Here is a 19506-nt window from a genome sequence, read left to right as displayed (position 1 = left end):
GCGGTGGCGGGGAGGAGGCAGAAATCTTTAATAAATAAATAAATTAAAAAAAAATTAACTTACATTTTCCTAGCAAGAAATCTGCCTGAAGAACTGATTTTTCTGAAGCCATTACCCTGTATAGGTACTGTCCAAAAATTAAAAATGAGAACTTACATTTCCATATCAGTGTGGTAGGTACCAGAGATAATAAAAATGCATGTGCTCGCCTCTTCTTCCTTTACTCTAATCCTAATTACATCCAAGCATTAAATGGCTAAATGCCTAAGGGGAATGCAGCCTTCCACAGACCCAAGACACAAACTTTGATTAGTATTAGTGACTGTGCATTGAATTCCCAGTTTTACTGACTGTTCAAGAAGGGCCAGAAGATACATTATAGCTTATGTCCATAATAAGGCATTTATGGAAAACTTCTGAGAATTTTCTTTACTCTTTGAAAAGGACAGAAATCTAAGCCATTTTTCGCAAATTGAATATATTATTAACATAGTAGTCATTTTTTTAACATATGCTTACAGACTCACACACTTGGAATGCCCTGGGGGAGAAAATGACTAACTATGCCTAAGGGGAAAATGAAAAAATAAATAATTCCTGCAGGTTTTCATTATTGTAGGCGATTATGCCAACACCACTTACAAAGCTATTGCCAAATCAGTCCAAGGAAACAAAGTTTGAAAAAAAATCTTGGGGAGAACTCAACAGTGGTGTAGCAGAGTTCTCATTACAAGAAGGCTGACATAATGCGGACTTTTGCTGTGATTCTTGTGTGTGCAGAATATGGAGACAGGCTTATTGATGGGCAGAAAGTAAGAGAAGGTGGGGAAGGTGTGAGGCAGGCCAGAAACTGCTCTGGTGCTTCATAGTTCTGCGGAGAGATGGGCTTGGGGTATGGTCAGCACATCTGGAACATGAAGTGAAAAATGTGGAGACAAAGTCCACACGTTCAGAAAGGCAGAGACGAGGGTGAGAGTTGATATTGTTGCTGACTCTTCAGACCATGGGAAGTCTCGTCCCTGAATTTCTTCTTAGTGAGATAATACACCTCTGAGTTTTTCTCTCTCCTGCTTGCAGTCTCAAGCTACTAGGGATGATTTTTCAGGGTGCACATGTTCTCACATAGCATTTCTCTGGGTTACTAGTTCCTTGTTTCACCTCTCAGCCACCACTGCTTCTTACAGCTTTTTCTAAGAAGATGCCAAAATGCGAGCTGAATGAATACAATTAGGTACAAACCCATCAAGTTATCAGTGCAAGTTTGGGCAGCAAAGTGGGGAAGGGAAAGGGGAAAGAGCGTTGACACGCGTCCATTACATGATTCTCTCCATACACCTACCACACGAGGCTAATGGAGGATTATAACTGAGCAGCTCAGAGTATTTACCCAGAGGCTACCACACATCACCCTAACTGTGGCTTATCCCACTGGGTTCGGAAGGAGAAGAGGGCCAAGCCTGACCTCTGCAATAGTCCACAAAGGAAAGGAAGCGGTCAAATGAAAAGCATGCACAGGGCCTGCCCTACGGGATCCCAGCTCTAAGAGGAGAAGTGCACCCAAGCCCACGTCCATGACTCCCAAGCTATCTTCAATTGATAGCTGCTTGCAAATGAAAAAAATAAGTTTTCTCTAACAGAGTCTCACTGGGTATACAAATTGCTCTGAAATGCAGGTTTTAGGCCCATAGTAAATGGCCAACAGAAAATGAACTCAGTGACATTTTTGATGCTCCTTTGTCTCATGATCCTTTGCCCCCCCCCTTTATAGGTTTTTTTGCATTTACACAGTAGTTTCCAGTCCCATGTTTTTATGGAATATCTCTCAGTGTGATAGTTTGTGTTTCTATATCTCTATGTGCTTCCTGAGCTTTCTCTTTGGCGCTTTCTTTTCTGTATCTTGTTTGTTTTGTTATTTTGTTTTTTCCTATTTGGGTTTGTTTCTTTTTATTTTATTATTATTTTTTAGATGCCTGTTTGCTTCATAATGAGCCAAAAAGAAAGGGTATGGATTTGGATGGGTGGGGAAGTGGGGAGGATCTTGGAGGAGTTGGAAAAGGAGAAACCATAATCAGAATATACTGTACGAAAAATATCTATTTTCAAATAAAAAGAAGAAAGTGTGTCTTAAAAAGAGTCAGCCTGATAAGGATGATGGGAAAAGAGAACAGGTGAGGGACCGTCAGCACTTCAGGTGGCTGAACACACTGGATAGAACAGGTGAGCAAATAAGCTAAAGTCACAGGTAGGGGCTACGGGACATGTTCTCTATGCCATGTTAGAAACTACCGGTCAGGTGATGGTGGTGCATGCATTTAATCCCAGAACTCAGAGAAACAGAAGCAGGTGGGTCTCTGCGATTTCAAGGCCAACCTGGTCTATGGAGTGAGTTCCAGGACAGCCAGAGATACACAGAGAAACCCTGTCTCAAAACAAACAAACAAAAATATCCAAAAATCAAAAAAAAAAGGAAGAAAGAAAAGAAAGAAACTACAGATTTCATTCTGTAAGGATAGTGGTGTTTATTAAAAGTCAGGTTTTAGGTCTTTACTTTGTATTATATAAAATCTAGCAGTGACGCTACTTATCCCCAATCCCAGCACTACAGACACCAAGACAGGAGAATTGTGAATTTGAGGCCAGCCTTGGCTATAGAATGAGCATAGCTTCTAGATTCCTCAAAAGACTCATTCTGAGGATACTTACTTAATAAGCATCCCCTCTCCAGGCCATGGTGAATGGAATAACTGTTCCTTTAAAGGTCATGGAAAACAATAGTGGATTTAAATGAACTTCTTTAATTCAGAATACTCAAATCTCACAGAGGCTCAGCCGGGCTACATGTGAAAAGTGCTACACATTCTGGGATGGTGTATCTAATGGATCATTAAATGATTGTTTTCTAAATATGTTCTCTGCCTTTGCTATCATAATATAAAATAAAGAAAATAAACTATTGAAGCTCTTGACCCATAATGTGCAGTATAAACTACTGTCCCCAGGGTATGATAGTCTGTTAGCATATTTTCCCATAAGGCATTAACACATGGTTAATGTATTAATTAGTGGTGGTTTTCATATCTCCTCTCCATTGCCATTGTCCCTCTCCTCTTTATTTCACATTTTTTTGTCATAAGGAAACAATATCAGTTATGAATTGGTACAGTGTAAATTATTCCAAAAAGCCAACATTGGATTGCCTTATAGTCAAGATGCCACCTGACAGAGCAGATTTTTCTTTACCATGTGAGATTTGCTGGGGAATTAAAAAAGAAAGACGTGGAAGGAAGTAGGATTTAAAAAGAGTACAAATAGACTTTTCTGTATCATATAAGATCCAGCTGGGTCACAACTAGATTGGGAAAATGTGGGAAATATCAGTGTTGGAGCCATCTGCTGACTTTCTTTTCTCCTGCATTGCACTCCAAATCATGCCGTCGTGGCCGAGGGTTTGTCATTGTTCCATCAGCATCCTGACATCAGCCTTACTGAATTTGCTGTCTTCAGAAATCAATTTTGAGGGGTAAATGTTCGTGTGCCCATCTCTCTCACCCCGTGGGTGCTTGCTCAGAAGATTAAGGTCAGACTTGGTGACCGTAAAGCTGTCCAACCACTCATCAATATTAAAAAGAAAGATAACTCTATGTGGGAAAATGAAATTCTTTACAGTTCCTTCAAAGATTGGGAGAAAAAAATCAAATTCTAGGGCTATCTTGCCCATATCAGTTTTAGTATTCATAGAAAGATAAAAGAAAACCAGGCAATGTGCACATGCGGATTTACCCGAGTGCCCTAGTTACCTGCACTGAGGAATTATCTTTCATCTGGGAGATGAGCCTTTGCTTTTGGTGCTAGAACTCTTAGGGTTACCATTTTCACTCCCAGCATGGAGTTTGCTGTTGGAATCCTAATTCCCAGAGTATTTACATGGCTATCAGCATGGATCCAGTGTCTGGGTTCTCACTAAATAAGAGCCCAGCAGGAAAAGTAGGAGAACATGGCAGGAACTTCAAGTTGGTGTCAATACATGATTTATTTGACTACTTCACTTACCTCTGTTTGGAAATGCAAATGATTTTCAAATTTATTTTTAGTACTTGAGCATCCAACTGTCCTAATTAACATACCTCTGTGCCATTAACGATGCAGAATAGGGCTTAGCATCTCTCTGAATTCTATAACCAAAAATAAACAGGCTGATATGACAACACACAGGAAAATGTTGCTGGTCACAGGCAGGCATATGGCATTACAGGATGGTGAAAGTCAGAGTAGACAAGCCTGGTCAAGGATCTTAGCTTTTTCAGTCACTCATTGTATAACTTATGCACCACATGGTTCTTCTCTATGCCTCATTTGCCTGCCTGTACCATGCAAAGAACTTTTGGGATGCAGTGAGGAATGGACAATAATAATAGGAAGATTGCATCGCTCCTTTCTATATGAGGGCTTAATAAGCAATATTGACCCACATTACTGTTAACTTTGAGAACTTTTATTGTCTAGGAACTGAATATATTCAAATTATAACCAGCAAAAAAAGTATAAACATATTATATTTCCCAATTTAACCTTTAAATTCTTGGGGAAATAAGATAATTGTGTGTACCGTCCATACTACTACGTGTACTACGGTAGTGTGGAGCCTGCACTACAGGACCATTCGTGAGCAGGGCAAAGGCCTGGAGATTTAAACACACAATGATACACAGACAGAAACACAGGTCATCCTTGAAACAGGAATGCCCCCATTATTGTACACCAGATCCTTAACTGATAGCCATGCTCCAGCCAAACCCACCAGAAACCACTCCCCTGCCGTCAGGAAATCCTGAGGGTCTCATGCTCAAGGTAGCTACAAACACAGGAAAACCAAGTTGTTTTGCTCAGAGCATCTGTAAGCATAACAAGTTGTTTACAGGAAATTCAGGGTCTGGGTCCACTGCCCCCAACAACTGTGTGTGTGTGCGCACGTGCATGTGTGCATGTTACATGCATGAGCTGCATGTGTGCGCACAGAGAGGGCTACAACAGTTGTTATCCTCGGTCATTCTCCACCTAATTTTCAAGGCAGGATCTTGCACTAAATCTGTGATAGGCCGGCTGGCCAGCAAGTCCCAAGGATATTTCCTTTCCCTCACCATTCAGTGCTGGGACTACAGTCATAAACCACACCACATGGCTTCTTTCACAGGTTCTGGAGATTTGAACCCACATCCTTATACTCATATAGTAGCAAGCACGTAGCTCTGTTATTTTCTTTTCCTCTTTTTGTCATTAGATGCTCTGACAAAAGTAACATACAAGAGAGATTTATTCTACCTCACAGCCCCAGAGTTTATCATAGTTGAGAAGTCAATGCGGCAGGACCTTGAGGCAGATCACATCACCGTCACAAATATGGAGAGAAGGAAAGAAATGCATGTGTACTGCTCAGTTCCCTGTCTCCACTTACACAGTGCAGGGTTCCAGCCAGGAAATGGCTCTACCCACAGTAGTCAGGTCTTCTCACTTCTAGTAAAGCTATCAAGATAATCCCCATAGATATGTCTAAAGACCCCACAGTGATCAGGTCTTCTCACTTCTACTAAAGCTATCAAGATAATCCCCACAGGCATGTCTAAAGACCCACCTCAAGGGTGATTCTAGATTTAGTCAAGATGACAAGTGAATCATCACACCAATGAGTCATCTCCTTGATGCCAAGGTCAGATTTTTATATATATAAAATAAAGTATGGTATACCGTTTAACAGATGAGCCTAGAAACATCTATTTAAACACCTATCTGTATGTTCAATATACTTCAAAGGTAATGTTAATATTACGAGAACAAATGGCCAGATATATAGGAGCTTCACTGAAAGCACAAATTTAGAATTTTAAGTTGTGTTATCAAGAGTGATTTTTTTAATGTAAAAATAAGAAACCTCTTAAACTTCTTTCAGTAAGGCAATGAGATGCTTCAGTTTTTTCTCCTAGTAGAGTGAAAAAAAAAGACTTTCAAAGCAATTCAGAAATAGTACAGGGTTGAGAGAAGCAGGAAACGGGCTACACTATGGGGAGCAGTGTGGAATCACTGAGGGGTAAGCTCACGAGAAGCTCAAGGACTTTCAGGGCATCAGTTTCGATGGTGAAGAAGGCAGACTGCACACCCTCGGTGTGGCGTGGCTTCACTACCCTGAGAATGTCACAGCAAGGGACCATTGAGTGAGAGGCGGTACAGACTGGAGAAAGAGCATTCCCTCCATGGGTCTCCACACAGGCCTAGATGACAAGCAAACACTCTCCCTTTCTCTCTTCTTCTTGCCTTTGCCCCTCTCAGCGACTCCCACCGCTGTCACTTGTCCCCACTTGGCATATAGGCAAAGTGAGGGTGAAAATCCAATTTACTATAGTAAATAGAAAAGAAAATCTTCATTTGTCCAGATGGCTGTTGTTCAAGAGAAAGCTTAGGACATGTCTATTGCCCCTGCCAACTTGTAAGCCTAATAATAGAGAAGGATGTTAACATGAACACTCTCCGCTGCTAGGGTTCTGTCTCCATGACTCTTCAAGTCCACCTGATTCAGATCCACAACACCCATGGAAAAGGAGGGTGTGGTGGCATGTATCTATAACCACGGGGTTGGAAGGGAGTGGAACAGATCCAAGAGGCTTGCTGGCCACTCAGTCAAGCTAATCAGTGACCTCCGGGTTCAATGAGTGACCTATCTCACAAAATAAGGTGGAGAGTAACAGAAGAAGAAAGCTGCCTAATGTCAACATCTGACCTACACACCTGCACACACACACACACACACACACACACACGCACACACACAATTTTTTAAAAGAAGAATATAAACACTTTGAAAGTCAGTGGATTTATACCTCATAGTTTTAATGGAAAAGCTGCTGGTAATTCAGAGAAAGTGAAATCTTGACAGGCAGATTTGCTCAAAGAAGTGTTCAAAAATTCATTTAGGTTAAAAAGTTAATGATAAGACTTCCGACGAGCAATCATTACCATAACCAGAGAAACTATGCGTTCTGCTTCATAACCTCTGGCCCAGAATAATTATAAATACCACTCCCCATTTCATAGTTAGTGTTGTGACAGAAATAACAAGATCCTTAGCAACCTAACTGGAAACTATTGGGTAATGCCCCTAACTTTAAAAAATGAGGATGATTTAGGTTTTGTGGTTGTGATGATTACTACTGACTGTCAATTTACAGAATTTAGAATCCCCTAAAATAGAAGCTCCTGGACACAGCTGTGAGGGAGTTTCTAGATGAGATCAGTTGAGATAGGAAGACACACCCTTGTTTGTGACCGTCACTATTCCATGGACTGAGGTCCAAAATGAATAAAAAGAAGTTGGTGAGAGGAGCATCCACAGTCACCGTTTCCTGTTTCCTCATAGATGCAATGTGATCTGCTGTCTCCTACGCCTGATGCTATGACCTCCTCCCACAGCTGGCTGTACCACCAGTCTGTGATCCACATAAACAGACTACACACGACCTTTGTCAGGTCCTTGATCGCAGTGATGAGGATGGTAACTACTACAGATGATTATTGCATTGTATAAAGAATAGTTGCCCCGACTGTCATACCTGTCACAACTAGACTATGGGCACAAGCCTTTGTCAGCAGATGATGAGCTGAGGATAACTTCAAGAGTCAAAAAGGGACCTTTCAAGGCAGACCGAGGCACAGGGTACACAACCACACTGTGAAGATATGAAGACTCCAAATTAGATCTTGTGCTAGAGTTTGAGGGTGCCCTAAAACATGACTAATAAATTTCTAAAATGGAGCTCTTTACCTGCTATCTGTTAACGGACTAATTAATGTTTCCACTCTTGCCAAAAGTGAAGTTGGAAGGCAGTTTCCATGTCCATGGGTGGGCAAACACTTGAATCAACAGTCATGATTGGTTTAGACCTAGAAGCTCCCTCCCACTGAGGGCCATTCAGAGTGTGGTTACCTAGGGAAAATGGAGACAATAAAATGTTTGGAGGCAGTCAAGCACCCTGCTCTGGGAATGCAGACTGGTTACACATTATCCATATGAAAACATATGTCATGCCTGCATGGGGCAATAAGCTAATGTTTTCTGTTTCTGAACATGCTGTTGACATCATTGGTCACAAGAAAAAATACATAGTTACAGAGCAAGATTGAATTTCCTGTGTAGAACAGAGTGGAAGTCAATGATGACCAGGTTACCAGAGCTGTGTGGTATATATCTACCCTCAGACCAACTTCACTTGGTGTAACTGGGTAGTTAGGGAAGGAGTCCCTCCTTATTCACCTCCTCAATTAAAGTTCAGGTTGCTGTGGTCTTTCAGGCCCTCTTTGCCTACTGGTGACAGTCAGAGAAATGAAGCCATCTGTTACAGAGGCCTGCAAATGTTCTTTAGGGGGAAAGAAAGTGGAAAAAGATGCAGCTACACTTGTTCTTGCTTGTGCTTTAGCAGGAAAATACCAGGTTCTTAAAACTAAAAATGAATAAATAAATAAATGAGCATCTGCGCAAACAGGAAATTGAAGAGAATATTCTACAACCCTATTGAAGGCAAAAAAAATCTTTTAACATAATTAATAAAGAAAAGTACAGCTAGATGAGCCAAGGCAACATTTGATGAGAGCCGTGTGGAAGATCTGCTCTGAATGAGGCAGAGGTATTTTCTTCATTCATTCAAAAAGACACTTGCTGGCTGCCAGCTACCAGAATATATCTCTGGAAGGGAAAGATGCATTTATCATCAGAGGCACCGCCAGAAACACCTACTCTCAGTGACCTTGTATTCTAGAGTTGTGAGTCCACATTCTAATGTTTGCTGCTAGACCAGATCCACGGGGGTGTAATTTATTATAGACTTTATTCACAGAATGTACCAGAAGACCTCAAATCCATATAAAGAAAGCAATCATTAGCAACCAGGGCCAAATGCCACAGAGAATGGATAAAGTAGGAGAAGGAAAATCAAAGTCTTAAGATTTAAAAGACAAAAAATTTTCTGGATAGAAAATGAATCGGGAATCTCACAAACAAGACATCTCCTGCATGGCAAAGACCAAAGGCCTCTAGGCCTTCAGAGGAGGGGGGCATAGTTCAAAACATTCTCTGAAAAGGCTGCCTCAAGCCTCCCAACTCACAGCATAGAGCCCTCTAGATAAACCTATAGGATTCACCAGTCCAGACACTGTCTTCCAACTCCTGCATTGCAATGTTGCCTTGTTTTGTGTTTGAGGGTGAGGTGTTTTGTTTCCTTATATTATACTATGTGTTTGTGGGGGGTTGTTTTATTATACTGCCTCCCAGATACCTAATTTGAAGAGCATATTACATGAGTTATTAAATACTATATTGTCATTTCAGAAACAACAAGAACATGAACTAAGGGTTTTCCTAGGCATAGTTCTTCATATACTCTCCATATATACTGTACTGAAGAGCATTTCACTCAATAGTTGAATATGTAATAGAAAAAGAAAAAAAAGACTAGCCTTTACTTGGCCTGGGGCAGGATCAGGAGTTTCCCGCCATCCAAACATGATGGCTTCAGAGGTTTTCACTAAGTCCCTAGAAATGTACCTGCTATGGATAGGACCTCCCCACTTCCTTACTTGTATGCCTATGTTTTCAAGACATGACACTGTCTAAACACAATCTGACTGGTGGTGAGACATGTTCAAAATTACAGGCCATTCCAATATTAACAGACATAGAATAATTGGCTGACAGGATACAAGAAATGGCAATAACCATGGACAGTAGACAACTGCCTCTACTGACCACGGGATGAATTAACAGACAGGAGCCATGGTGAGGAAAAAACAAAAAACAAATATGGGGAAAAAGAACACTGCTAAGGAGGCAGTGAACACAGCAAAACGCTCGCATCAACAGTCAGCAATTGTACCATGTCCATGCTCATGTGTTTTTTGCTCATCTGGGAGCGTTCATGAAGAGCCTGCACAGTGTGTGCCAGCAGGTGGCTAAGTATCGAGAACACAGAAAACCACTAGAGTCATATAGACATCCTCACGGTCTATAGGAGACAAGCCTAGCTGTAAGGATGGACAGAAAATCCTACGTGAAGTGTTCACATCAAGTACTAGCGAAGTGCCTGGCACATACCAAGTAGACTACAAGTGTCAGCTGCTGTCAACAGCTGGGTCTTTGCTCCACTTCACCGGGTCCTGTCAAGAGAGATGGATTTTTTCAGGAAATTGAGACTTCCGTAAGCAGCCCATGGTCTGGAGGAAGCTACCAAGGAGCAAGCTTTTCCACTAGTGAGTAATGCATGCAAAGTGAGGCTGAAAACTAAGTGTGAGGTAATGGAAGACACATTTTAGGAAATATCTGTGGAAGAAGGCCAGTGAGGTGGCTCAGCATGTAAGGGTGCTTGCCACCAAGGCCATTGATGTGAGTCTCATCTCTGAGACTAACAAGAATACAATAGACTCTGGCAAGCTGTTCTCTGAAGTCTACACATACCCTGTGATACACACACACACACACACACACTATATATATATATATATATATATATATTATAAATAATATGGAAAAGACAATATTGGAATAAATATACTCTGGATGAAAAGAGGTATCTGATCCACTTTCATTGACTCTGTATTTTACAGTGCATGGCATTAATGCTCCATTGTAGGACGTTTTCAGTAACACCTGTGTGTGTGTGCTCACAGGCATGTATGCATGTTTGTCTCTGTGTGTCTGTGCAAGTGTGCACACACATGTACTGATGCTCTGTTGAAGAAAGGAGATTCGAAGGAAATTAGTGGAAAGAGGAAGGATTGGTCACAGGGGTCCTTAACCAAAACAAAGTAAAAATGTGTATTTACTGCAGAAGAGAAACGAAAGGGAGAGAGAGAGAGAGAGTTGTCATTTCTCCAGGAGAAGATCCAGAAAGGTAACACAAAGCTGGTTGCATGTGAACGGCATGTAAAGAATAAATAATTTGCCAGAGGCCTGGGTACAGAAGCAAAATGTTAGGGTGTGGCATGTGTGTAGACTGTAACATGCCATTTCAAAAAGAAAAGTGATTCTACTAGTGTGGGGGACTGCAGAAAGAACGGGGAGAACTCAAAGGCATATTAAGTTCAAATGACTTAAAGATATCCTCATATGCTTTAAAAAGTCAAATAATTCAGGAACTGGCAACCATTTCTATGTCTAGGAATTATTTTTCCCAAATCTAGTAAGAACTGGTTATTATTTCTAAAGCAACATGATCTGTCATTAGTCTCCAGTTGGGGCACGTTCATGGGGTCTAGATTCCAACAAGTTATCTGGAAATTCCAACCTATTCCCTTTCACTTTGAAACCCATGGTTTTGCAGGTCACAGCCAGCAGTCCTGCAATTCGTTTCCCTGGATGCATTCCCAGGGATAAATGACTCTTGGTTCTGAGAAAGGTCTCTTCACCCATACTTTCAAGCAGAAAAAATGAGGAAGTTTCTAAAACCTCAAAGGCGTTAAAAACTCCCGTTACTAACCACGCATGTCGGTGCTTAGTCATTTTTTTGTCTATTCCAAGTAAAGAACAAATTCTTTTCTGCCTTGTTTTGTAACGTCACCCTCATTTTCATTTCCAACGAAAAGCTGAATGATTTGAGGGCACTTTTCAGTGTGTTCCTCTCTCCTCCACTTTCATGATTTCATGTATTAACTTGTGCTATCTTGCCCCACTGTTAGAGACTATGATTCTCTAAGGAGCTTTTCCTGTGATTCCAGATCGCATATCTCTGCTTCCTCTCTTAACTGCGTAATTCCATGTGAATTATACGCTGCAGCACTGACAAAATGCCTTAGTCTTATCTGCTTCACTTGCTGAAATTTCACAAGAACAGCAGCAAGGCCTTAGAATTTTCAGACCTGACATTCCTTTCGTTTAACCTTTTCTCTCTCAGATTTTGGAATACCGTAACCTCCTTTAGGAAAAGGACAGAAAGTATATCAATGAACAACCTCAGAAAGTATCTAAGAATATTCCAGAGCCATATTTTAATAAAGTTTTACTGCACACAAAATAGGAGGATTCATCTAAAAAACTATTTTCCAAACTCCAACAATATATATTGAGTCCAATAAGATCACTGAAGTTATTTCCATTCCAATGAAGAAAAACCAGAAAGGGCTGGTTTATTATTATTTTCATATTATTGCCTTTGGAGTTTTTCCTCATGAGGTAGATTCCACAATCAGGAAGATTTGTAGAACTATTGGTAGGAGAGAGATTTTGTTTCAAATTTAGAAAATAACTTTAGCCAGGCAGTAATGATCACACACACTCAGCAAATGGGAAGGAGAGGCAAGTGGATCTCAGTGAGTTTGAGGCAAGCCCAGTTTAAAGAGTGAGTTCTAGGACAGCCAGGACTGTTATACAGAGAACCACCGTCTCAGAAAAAAAATTAATAAGGGAATTCAGCAAGAGAGCAGAATTCAAATACACACAAAAATGTCAAGGAATGTTGAGACAGATAAACAATCAGTTATTACTAGGAAAAATAATTCCTAATCATAAAAACAAAGTCAAACATAAAGTATATATGAACAAAGATTTCATAATAGAGGTATGTCTTCTTAAGCAAAACCATAAAATAATATTTAAGACAAAGAAATAATTAAAAAAAGAATAACATGGTCAGCACTTTGTGGTTACTATTACAAAATAGTCAATGACTTTGAGATCCACACAATGAAGAGAAAGCCAATTGTATGCAAAAACATCCTGAGAGAGTATTTTTCTCATCAGATAGTGTAAGTGCAAGTGAAAAATATCACAAGTGAATGCCATAGTACAAAGCTTGAGACAGAAAAAAAAAACTAATACAATAAGAGAAAGTCATGTATCAAAACTATTGCATTACAAACTGATGAAAAAGAAAGTCTCAGTAAATCACCCTGATGATGCTTTTCATGTGGAAAAAATAAATTTAACTTTTATTTTATAATATCCAAAATAAAATTGCATTTAAAATTAAATATCAAAAACTAAAATGAGGGCCAGAGATGTGGCTCCGTGGTTAAGAGTGTTTATTGCTCTTCATTGTTCTTACAGAGCACCTGACTTCACGTCCCAGCATCCACATCAGGTGGCTCAAAACCACCTCTAATTCCAGTTCCAGGAAATTAGATGCCCATTTCTGGTTTCCATCGTACATGCAGTAGCACATATAAATTCAACCATCTCTAATTCCAGTTCCAGGAAATTAGATGCCCTTTTCTGGTTTCCATCGTACATGCAGTGGCACATATAAATTCACATACACATGTAGGTGGGGACTGCATGTTCATTTTCTAGCTGCCCCAGATACAAATAATAACACAGAAACTATATTAACTCCAACACTGTTTGGCCAATAGCTTAGGCATATTTGTAGATAACTCTTATACCTTAAATTAACCCTTTCTATTATTCTGTGTATCGTCACAAGGCTGTATGGCCTACGGGTAAGGTTCTGGCTGGCAGCTGGTGGTTTTCACCTTCGGCACCTACATGACATTTCTCTGACTCTGCTTACTCTCTCTATATATCTCTCTTCAGATTTCCTGCCTGGCTCTACTAAGCCATTTGCCCAAACAGCCTTATTCATCAACCAATAAATGTAACACATCACACACACACACACACACACAAATAAAGTAAAACAAACCAATTTTAAAATAAATATAAAATAACCATGTCAAAATAGAAAATGCTAGGAACTTTGACATGAGCAATATATTTTAAGCAGAAATAAAACTGGGATTGGAAAGATCACTCATTGGACAAGCCATTTGTTGTGCAAACATGAACCTTGAGTTCAAATTCCTAGAATCCAGTAAATGGCAGGTATGCATGGCCTACTCCGGGTATCCTTGGAACAAACTGACAAACCAGATTAATCAGCTGCCAAGATCTGTGTCCAATTGAGAGAGCCTGCCCTAGGTCTATCAAACAATATATCTGACATCAAACTCAGTCTTCCAAATGCATGAACACATATTTGCACATACTCACACACAAGTGAAAAATATGTATACATACATTCAATCACAACAAAAACACATACAAAATTAAGAAAATAATAAAATTAAGCAAGGATATTCAAATATTTAAAGAGCTCACAAATTTTCGGTTTTGTTCTGTGTTGGTATTTATTTATTTATCTATTTATTTGAAAATTAGTATTATATATGCTTATATAATTTATGTGATCTATATAGACATTGTAGATGTCAAGCTAATTTACATATCTATCTCTCTAACTTGGTGTATATTTAGTTGAAATATAAAAATACATTTTTAAACAACGTTTATGATGTAAAAACTTTTAGAATTAGCTAGCTATATTGAGTCTAAATGATCCAGTTTGGTTAGCAATTTAGAAAGCCTTCTAGTTAGAAGCCAGCTGGACATCTGCCTTCTTCTTTCCAGCAGGCCAGAGCAGAGTGTTGACTTTGGCCACATGACTATGACAAGGCATCTTCACAGACTGTTTGAGTTGGTGTGTGTTGACCTTAACATTTCTCATGAAGAGAGCTTGTCATTGTCTTCTATCCTGTTCATTGTATGCTCAGTGGTCAGTGTGACTCTGTTGACGGTACAGTATTCATGCTTGTTTCCTTGGGGTGGGATGTTCCATCAGCGTCCTGGGCTGCCCAGAGGCAAGTGAGCTGCAGTGCTTCTCATCCTCTTTATCTGGATATTTCTCTATCCTATTTTCTTTGCCTTCAGTGTCTTGGATTTGAATATACTCTGGGGGTAGAGGAATTTTCCTTATTTTTAATATCATCTTGGTAAAATGGGTCCTCCTGTAGCACTTTTGAAATAAACAATAATATACAATACTTTGTTACTAACTGTGGTCACCACGGCACACAGTAGCTCACTAAAAGAGATTTTACTCATATAGCTGGAACTTTATTAAGCTTATTCCTTGACACTTTCCAACATGTATATAAATACACATTCTCCTCAGTCTTCCAAACCTGTTATGTCCTTCATACTCCCGTCAATCCCCTAAACACTCTTGCCCAGATTGTGTCATTTTGTTTATTTGTGACCCACTGAGTCTACCTTTGGTCCTCTGTATGGCCAATAAAATGGAATTATTTTTTCTGGAGTCTGCAAGGGTCCCTTGAAGTCCTTCCCTGTCCATACCTGATCATTACTGTGAAGACCTGGTGCTGATGCCTGATTTCAATTGTTCATTTCTCAACCCTTCTCCCTCTCTCTTCCTATGTCCCTTTCTATAATGTTCCCTGGGCCTTAGAGCAGAGGATACAAATGTCTTCTAAAGGGGACTTTCTGGTCTAATCAATTTTTTTTTCTGCTTCAGTCTCTGGTTACTTTTTAAGTTTAAACAACAACTTCCCAACGAGACTTGAGGCTTATTAAATAGGAAGGAATTCAGAACTTTTAGTTAATACTATGAATCTGGACAAAATTCTAGGCCTAAAGAGGGCACATTACTGTTGTTTAGCTAAATGGGCATGGTATCAACTTGCCTTCTGTTGACGTTTATAACAATATGTCAGAAAAACTTCTCTTTACAGCGCTTGGTGGTTAATGAGCTAAAACTGCTCAGAGAACTAAGAATAAATGACTATTGAGCACTCAATCCCTAAATGGGACATCTATATCACTCCTTCCAGGGCTCAGGGAATACTATATAAGAGGCATAGAGAATGTAAAGGAGAGAGGAAGGGGTGAAGTGCTGCAAAATGCTGTCTTCTGGGCAAGAAATAACCATTGCGCCCAGAGACCAAAGTAGCTGTGGTTGCCTCCAGAAGACCTGCACCCCATGGAGTCTGCCAATAGTCCTCCAAGCATGCAGGTGTGTTTGAGGTCTGTTTATGCACAAAAACTATTGGAGGCTGATGATTATTGGGAGAGGGTAAGTCCTTTTGTCTACTGGTGTACCCACTGCTAAGGAGTCTGTGTTCCAGTAAACAACCCTCAGCCTACACTTACATGAAGAGCCCTAGGAAACTCAGTGGGTTTCAAAAATAACAAAATGAACAAAGAAAAGACATGGAAGTTGGAGAGGAACTTTGGGAGAGGAAAGGGGGTTTCTAGAGGAGTGTGAGGGGGTAAGAAAGTATAATGGGGGTAGAAAGGACAAAAGTGCATTTTATGTATTTATGAAACGATCAACAAACAATTTTAAACTGGCAAGGCAAAAGCTAAGCAGGTAAATGCCTGCTGTGCTGAAGTGAAGCCCTGACTGCAGATCTCTAGAACCCATTTTTTAAAGGCCTGGGCACAAGGGCAGTTGTTCGTCGGCACAGACAGTTCCTGTGGGTTCCTGGGGGCCCTTAGCCAGCCAGTCAAACAGAATCAGTGAACTTCAGGTTCATTGAAAAACCATGTCTCTAAATAAATCAACCAACATGGAAAGCCATTGAGAAAAGACACACAGAGTCAGCCTCTGGCTTCCGGGCATGCACACACACAAGCACACATCCAGGTGAAAGAACAATTAAGCCACTTAGAAACCACCCAGAGACTAATAATTTAAAAATTTAAAAAAAAGGGAAAAGAAAAAATTTCAAAGCAACTTGCATGGGACTAGAACATATATACTGATTGTAAAGAAACATTAAAAGAAAGAGAGATAACTTAAGATCCACTAAGATGCCCTATTTTCATAATCCTTCATTTATAGAGAAACAATTTAAGTATGCCAAATCAAAGAAGCTCTAGTCTTTGATGTGTTTTTAAAATATTCTTCCCTTTTTGTTTTGGCAACGATGATTTATGTACAATTTCTTTGCATTCCCTGGGAATTTCATTTTAACGGAACTATGAGAAGGCTACTGGGTGCATGTCAGCTAACACTTGCTGAGAACAAAGTATGAATCCTGACCACTCATAAAAAAGTTTGTTTGTAATCCAAGCTCTAGAGAGGCAGACAGGTACCACATGCAGGCTGGCTGGCAAGACTAGTTAAATTGAACAATGGTTACAGCAAGAGACCCTGCATCAAAACTACAGTGGTGAACAACCAAGACATTGACATCAATTTTGGGTATTCACATACATATGCACACACATGCACACACGCATGTACACTCAAGTGTACGTGCATGTATATTCCACACACATGCAAACACATGCATGTGAAAACATACATGCATGCAAGAATTGACATGTACACCACGCATGCAAAAGAAAAAAAAGACTACATGGTAAAACAAGCCCCAGCTCCATTTGGACATATAAACTTAAACTCTTTAAACGATGTATCAAGTACTTGGGAAATTTTTGCAATTATGTTTCCTCCACTTCATTCACGAATTTTAAGTTTTAAAGAAAGAAAAATTTGGTAAAGATTAAAGGTGAAAAATGCAAGGGGTGCCTTTTTTTCATTAATGTAACTATTTAATTACTACATACAGTGTTTAAACTCCATCAATTAGGATCTGTTTAAACTTTTGCCATGTGTCTTTAAAGTTCTCTGTCAAAACAGGCATTCGCTCAGAGAATTTACGGCTTCATATGGTAACTGAGGATTCTCTAAGATAGCTTTAAATGAACAGAAAAGGGGAATACCCTCGCTAAGGAATGACGCTTCTCATTCATGTCCAATGATAAAAAGCTCCCAGTCAACAAATAGGAGACCTCACAAGGCCTCCATACAGCCCATTCATCACAGCCTCACTCACCAGCCTCAGCCCCACTTCAAAACCTTCAACTCAAAGAAACCTAGCATGGGAAGGCTGCCAACCTCTTTCTTGCCAAGTTGGCAAAGTCCTGAAGGCTTGAATGGGCTTCTCGATGTATAAGATAAAAGCAGGCATTCGGAGCCTGTGAAGCCTTCCTGGGCACGTACAGACCTTAGGTGAAATTCCACCATCTGCTTTTATTTGTGTGTGATGTTATGTATGCAGATGGCACAACTTAGGCCTCTAGTTGCAGGCCTAGTTTTGCTAGGAAACCAGGATAGAAAAAAAAAAATCTTAAAGCTTGAATTAGAAAAGGCGTTTCCCTTTCAAAGTTGCCCTTTTCCAGCTTTGATCTTTGTTTCCAACAACTACATAAACGTAAGACAGGAGAGGACAAACTTGATTTCAGACAGGATTCCCCTCTGAAGCAGAATGTGTGTGTACTTGTGAGGCACAGACCCAAGTGACAGCAAGAAACATGCATTCGTAGCTGAGCTATATGTTCTTGCTTCTCCCCAGCGAAGCTTTATCCTTAACTCTCCCTTCATTTCCAAATGAGTAAGCAATTAGGAGTCTCCTTTAATTATTTTACTCCCCCTCCACCACCTTCAGCACTTTTTGCCTAACTATAATTTCTTCCATTGTGTGTCCTAATGTGGTCTGATGCTTCCTACACGCTTAGATCCTCCTCACCTCCCACGTTTATGTGTGTGCTAATACCCCACACTGGTTTTGCTCATTCTCTGATGATGGGAACTCCCCTACTCCAAGAAAGTTGTGTTTGTTCATTTCAGATGGCAGCCATGTCAACTGGGAAGAAATGACAACTTACTTGCTAGAAATTTCTGTTAAGTACTCTCAAAGGTCTCATTATATGTAATTTTTCTGTAGATACATTCTATTTATAGAAAAAAAACACTAGTCCCTATTCAGTCTAGCTAACATTGTAGATGATGGCTGTTCAGGTATGTTTGCACTGCCTGGACATTTTAACTTCATCTCTGCCTCTATGAATCCCCTCCTCTGGACCTACCTGGAAATTCATGCCAACACCAGGAGACTTTCTGTACCTGTTACACTTTCTCACTAATGCTCATCTCATTACAAATACAACTAGAATCCTCAATTTTCTCAGAACTATAATGTGTCTCAAATAATAAAGATGTCAAAGAAACCAATTCTCTTCTGCACTAGATGGCCCAGTGCTATGGAACAAGTTAGGGAAGTGGCCCCAAGGGGCACTACACAGAAGGGGATCTACTGCGCATACTAACAGTGACAGCATTCTGCCCCTAGGAGGACTAAATCAAACATACAACAGCATACGCAACTGTTGCTGTAAGGAAAACTTAGAGACGTGTGCAGCTTATTTGGAGATATTTATACTTTAAAATTATTTTTTAAAATATGAAGAGTTGCAATAATTGAAGTTGTTCTTTTCACAAACCAAACTCAACAGTGTTTAAGCATTATGTACATAACTTGAAGTTTAACAGTGAGTTTAATGATGAAGTTATGTATTTAACCAAAGAAATATTTTAAATTATCTATGATGAAGGTTTCAAAGCCATTCATATATTACAAAAGTTCAAAAGGAGCATAAATATTTTGTTAGAGGGGATTGGCTATTATCCAAAAAGAATATATGCAAACTCATGTTATCAAATGTGTTTCAAACATTCAACCTCAGTCCTGTACACCCTTATCTCGGCCACCATCACAACAGACTTCCTTAACAACCAATGTGTCATTGGCTCAAAGAAAAAGTAGTTCCCTAACAACTGAACTCCAGACTTCTTTTCTGTATTGCCAAAACCTCCCAAAGGATTGTACACA

At 39.8% G+C, this 19506-nt stretch overlaps 1 protein-coding gene across 8 annotated transcripts in view; it reads right to left on the bottom strand.

The window, feature by feature from the left end:
* Macrod2 (mono-ADP ribosylhydrolase 2) overlaps nucleotides 1-19506 on the bottom strand; it is a 1861794-nt gene that overhangs the window by 1423613 nt on the left and 418675 nt on the right. Inside the window, exon 5 of one of the 8 annotated variants that reach the window (XM_075962330.1) lies at nucleotides 14566-14822. The exons of the other annotated variants lie outside the window; for them this stretch is intronic. Within the exon in view, the coding sequence (XP_075818445.1) occupies nucleotides 14734-14822 (89 nt within the window). The 3' untranslated portion in view covers nucleotides 14566-14733. Of the gene's footprint in view, nucleotides 1-14565; nucleotides 14823-19506 lie in introns of those variants that run through there. 8 annotated transcript variants of the gene reach the window in all.

The sequence above is a fragment of the Microtus pennsylvanicus genome, chromosome 2 (assembly GCF_037038515.1).
Source record: "Microtus pennsylvanicus isolate mMicPen1 chromosome 2, mMicPen1.hap1, whole genome shotgun sequence".
Taxonomy (NCBI): Eukaryota; Metazoa; Chordata; class Mammalia; order Rodentia; family Cricetidae; genus Microtus; species Microtus pennsylvanicus.
The sequence above is the reverse complement of the archived record's forward strand: the minus strand, read 5'-3'. Positions and strand labels throughout refer to the sequence as shown.